General features: G+C 43.7%; 1 protein-coding gene across 1 annotated transcript; it reads left to right on the top strand.

Annotated features, from left to right (window-relative positions):
• The first annotated feature begins 873 nt into the window (after positions 1-873).
• LOC310781145 (trypsin-like) lies at positions 874-2900 on the top strand. The gene is made up of 5 exons (XM_083641690.1): positions 874-1018; positions 1212-1365; positions 1651-1904; positions 2033-2166; positions 2355-2900. Exons 1-5 carry the CDS (start codon positions 979-981, stop codon positions 2502-2504), a joined length of 732 nt encoding a protein of 243 aa, XP_083497816.1. The 5' UTR covers positions 874-978; the 3' UTR covers positions 2505-2900.
• The last annotated feature ends 1477 nt before the right edge of the window (positions 2901-4377 follow it).

Genomic DNA, 4377 nt, shown 5'->3' with positions numbered 1-4377 from the left:
AGAGAGAGAGAGATAATAAACTGGGATGTATGTGTTATGCCACTGTCAGCTGTGTGGTGATATTCAAACATAACTGCTCATTCAAATTTGAAATCTTTATTTTACTTTTTTACGTTTGGTACCACAGTGTGCAGAAATGGGGAAGGAAGAAAGCAGACATTTTCACTGTATGCAGAACACTGCCTTTAGGACCCTGGAGCTCTTAAACCCCATAGCTGACATGTCAGATGTGGCTGTAAAGCTAAGACTTGCGCTTCTAATGAGCTCAATTTCATTCAGATACTGTATCTTGATTGAATTTGGAGCAATTTTACACCCGCTTCCCGCTTGGTAGCTATACGTGTTTGTCTGGATTTCCAGTTTCCAGTTAACGCCAATACCAAAATCTTCTGCCTATAGGTTCACAACAAAGAATTGATGATGAATGGCATCCCCGTGGCCTAGATGCTCATTTATGAACAGCCGGCTCTTGGTGGCTTCGGAAGTAAAATGGCCTCATAAGAAAATATTTGATAATTAAAAGAGTTGTTTTTAACTTTGCGTGACACAGAGAAAACATTTCCCTGAGCTTAACAGCTGCTGCTTTCCCCATGTTAAGTGGATGTGAAATTCTCTTTTTGAACTGCAGGGCGTCACATGACTTGCAACACCGAGCTTGGCCACCATGTTCAACTTGATTCACAGCCTGTTCCTCCTGGGGGCCTGGCAGCCGGCTGTACCCTGCTCAACCAGACAGTCCTTTAGGCTCCGCCCACTGGTCATTAGCAAAAGGACACAGGCCAATGGGAACACAGCCACGCAGAGAGGGTGGGGCCATCACAGTCTTATTAAAGCCAGTGTTCTCTGCTCCAAAGTGTCACTATTTGATGTGTACATCTGAAGATAACATACCTTGAGACAGAGCAGATAAGAGCACTAAATACATTGAAAATAGAGGCTGAGGACACACTAGTCCTGCCAACCAGACAGGCAGAGAGCATGAAGCATCTCCTTCTTCTGGCACTCTTTGGATGGGCAGGTACGCTACAACATTGATACATGAACATTAATTATGCCTGATGATGCATGAGTTGAAACAGGACATCTAATGATGTCATAAACTCACGTGTAGCTATATATGTCTAACTGGATGTCAACGATACAGGAATGACATGACATCTTCTGTTTTTGGTCTTTTCCATATATTTTCACTTTTCATTCGACTAATACAGTTGCCCTGGAGGAGGAGAGCAAGATAGTTGGAGGGTATGAGTGCCCAGCACACTCTGTGCCCTACCAAGCCTATGTCACCCATGGGAGGTACATTTGTGGAGGGACTCTTCTGTCTCCTGAGTGGGTGCTGTCTGCTGCACACTGCGACAAAAAGTAAGAACATTTTGTCACTAACCACTGCTAGCAGCTTGTTTGTAACAGTGTGCTTAACCCATTGATACCTGATGCAGCATTTGCGTACACACACAAATGCTGCATCAGGTATCAATGGGTTAAAACAGAGGTTGTTGCTGCTGTTGACTGCATTTGAAAACTGATGATGACTTAATGATTGCGAGTCTCTTGAAATGAGCACTTTAGGTGGGAAACGCTATAAGGAAGCATCTCTCACCTGTCAGATGATCACAATGGTGTCTATCATGGCTTTAACTCTTCCAGGCCAGTAAATGTACGGCTGGGAGTCCACAGCCTCCAGCATTCTGAGGCGACCGAACAGCGCATCAAGGCCACCAAGGTTATCCCCCACCCTGACTACAACTCTGACACTGTGGACAATGACATCATGCTGATCAAGCTGAGCCGACCGGCCATTCTGGCCTGCAATGTGCGCCCCGCTGCGCTCCCCACAAAGCCCCCCCATTTTGGGATGATTTGCCGTATCTCTGGATGGGGGGTACTTCTTCACGGGGGCTGTGAGTTTGACAGTCAAATAGTTTTGTGTGTGTTGCCTGTATTTATCTTACAAGCTACTGCTGATGCTCTACTTAATGACATCATCAAAATAATAAAAGCAATCGTGTGTTTATTTTCTCTATTTCAGCAAAGCCCGACAAGTTGCAGTGCCTAGATGCCCCCATCCTGAGTAACGACACCTGTCGTCAGGCCTATCCTGCCAAAATCACTGAGAACATGATCTGTGCCGGGTTCATGGAGGGAGGCAAAGACTCCTGCAAGGTTAGTTCAAACTCACAGCCACAACACACACACACACGCACACACACACTGCTTCTTCTTCTCAGACCTGGCTCTGAATATGAAGGACCCACCAACTAACATCTCTCTCTCTCTCTCTCTCTCTCTCTCTCTCTCTCTCTCTCTCTCTCTCTCTCTCTCTCTCTCTCTCTCTCTCTCTCCTTCCTCAGGGTGACTCTGGGGGTCCCATGGTCTGTGACGGGGAGCTCCAGGGTGTGGTGTCTTGGGGGGGTGGCTGTGCTCAGAAAGGCAAGCCTGGGGTGTACACAAGAGTTCACAATTACCTCGACTGGATCACGAAGACCATGGCATCTGGCTGAGCAGCCTAGACTTATCTATCCCTCCAGGAAATTGCGATTTAGCGCTCGCAATAATTAATGCAAATTCAGCCAACCTCAGCCAATATTTGTGGGGGCTTGCAATTTTTCAAAATTCCCGTGATTTCTCCGCAAAAACAGCAAAACGGGTTCCTCAAGTTGCCATTTTTGCCAGTTCCCCCAATTTTACCCAGAGAAAAAAAAACTTGAGAAAAGGCACTGCAAAATCAAGCATTTTGATTGCAAGAATCACAAGAAACCTCCGCAAAATCCTGGAGGGACGGACTTAATAATAGCTCTTATCTTTTTCTATGTAAAGCACCTTATGCCTCTGTGTATGAAATGTGTCATGCAAATAAACGTGCCTTGCCTTGCCTCCAGCTCCATCTCCTGCTTTGTGCTTGCTTAGGTAGAACATAGCATAATTGGTTAGTTTTTAACAGAAAGAAAATATTAAAAATGTTAACGCCATGGGTGAAAGTTGCTGAGCATCATTTCAAGATAATTGATATTCATTCTGATCTTTTATATCAGTGTTGATTGAAGTGCAATTGTTGCAATTGTGTTTTGCACTTTATACTGTTACAGTTCGGGTCTGGGATGTGTTCATCTATCATAATATTAACATAAATTTCAGGGTGGAGGAGCGAAGGGAGCGGGGTGAGCTTTGGAACTGTCTGGTGTGCAGCTGCCCTGTAGGCCAGTACCAGTGTCTTGAATTGATTACAACATTAACCCTTATTCTAATAAGGACATCTTTGTATGTTTCTGAACGATAGCAATTCTAATGTAGAAACAAACTAGCAACAGAATAATAACGAATAAATGAACGTGAGCTGCTCATTTTCAGAATCAGAATCAAAATCAGCTTTAATTGGCCAAGTATGGACACATACAAGGAATTGGGCTCCGGTTTGCTTTGATGATATGATATATGATATGATATTTTCATTTATATTGCGCCCCTCAGCCAACTTTTACATTGGTCCGGGGGGGAAAAAGAAAGAAAAGAAATGAATAGACAGGACAATGGAGACAGGGAACCAGGCAGACGGACAGACAGAGAACATCCGTACACCTCAGACACACAACACAACAGCAAAGTAACTCAGTGATCATCTAGAGCGAAAAGGTGTGTTTTAAGCAAGGCCTTGCTTTGCTCTCATAGTACACACATACAGAGAAAAAAGAAAGAAAAAACAGGCAGGCAAAAATGGTACATAGACATAAGCAGACATTTACAGTTAACTATTATACAATTAAGTGTGGTGCAAGTGTCTATTTTAAATACAGTAACTACTATATACAATACGTGTGGTCTAAGGAGTCAATACATCAAGATTAAAAGAGACTCGCGACACTGATTTGCTCCCAATGTTTTGTTTAATTTTGCATTTTAAAAGACAACGTTTCGAGCCGATGCAGATGACGCAAGGGTTGGCGGTGCAGGCTCTTCGTCAGGTCAGGCAGCAAAGGTTGCTGCCTGACCTGACGAAGAGCCTGCATCGGCTCGAAACGTTGTCTTTTAAAATGCAAAATTAAACAAAACATTGGGAGCAAATCAGTGTCGCGAGTCTCTTTTAATCTTGATGAATTAACCACTTTGGACTCAGCACCTACAAGAAGAGATGTGCGTGTGTTTTCTCTAATTTTTCTAAGGAGTCAATATACAATAAGTGTGGTGTAAGGAGTACATTTTAAATGAAGTCTTAGACTATTTTCAATAATGAAGACTACTTAACAGCAACGCCCAATCTCGTCATATCACAGTGCACGCCCCCTTTCTTTGAGGTCGTATAACCTATTCATTGTTAGGCTCGCCCCCTTTCTCTGATGCTGTCCCCTCACCCATTCACAGTTTACCACACATGTGGCA

The sequence above is a fragment of the Poromitra crassiceps genome, assembly GCF_964638095.1.
Source record: "Poromitra crassiceps genome assembly, chromosome: 8".
In the NCBI taxonomy this organism is placed as follows: domain Eukaryota; kingdom Metazoa; phylum Chordata; class Actinopteri; order Beryciformes; family Melamphaidae; genus Poromitra; species Poromitra crassiceps.
Note: the sequence above shows the minus strand (reverse complement) of the source record. Positions and strands in the feature narration are given on the sequence as shown.

Bases quoted from the DNA above. Each gene is read 5' to 3' on its own strand.
- LOC310781145 (XM_083641690.1), top strand. From the start codon at position 979: ATGAAGCATCTCCTTCTTCTGGCACTCTTTGGATGGGCAG. The intron at 1,366-1,650 runs GTAAGAACATTT...TAACTCTTCCAG, and splicing joins GCTGCACACTGCGACAAAAA to GCCAGTAAATGTACGGCTGG. The intron at 2,167-2,354 runs GTTAGTTCAAAC...CTCCTTCCTCAG, and splicing joins GAGGCAAAGACTCCTGCAAG to GGTGACTCTGGGGGTCCCAT.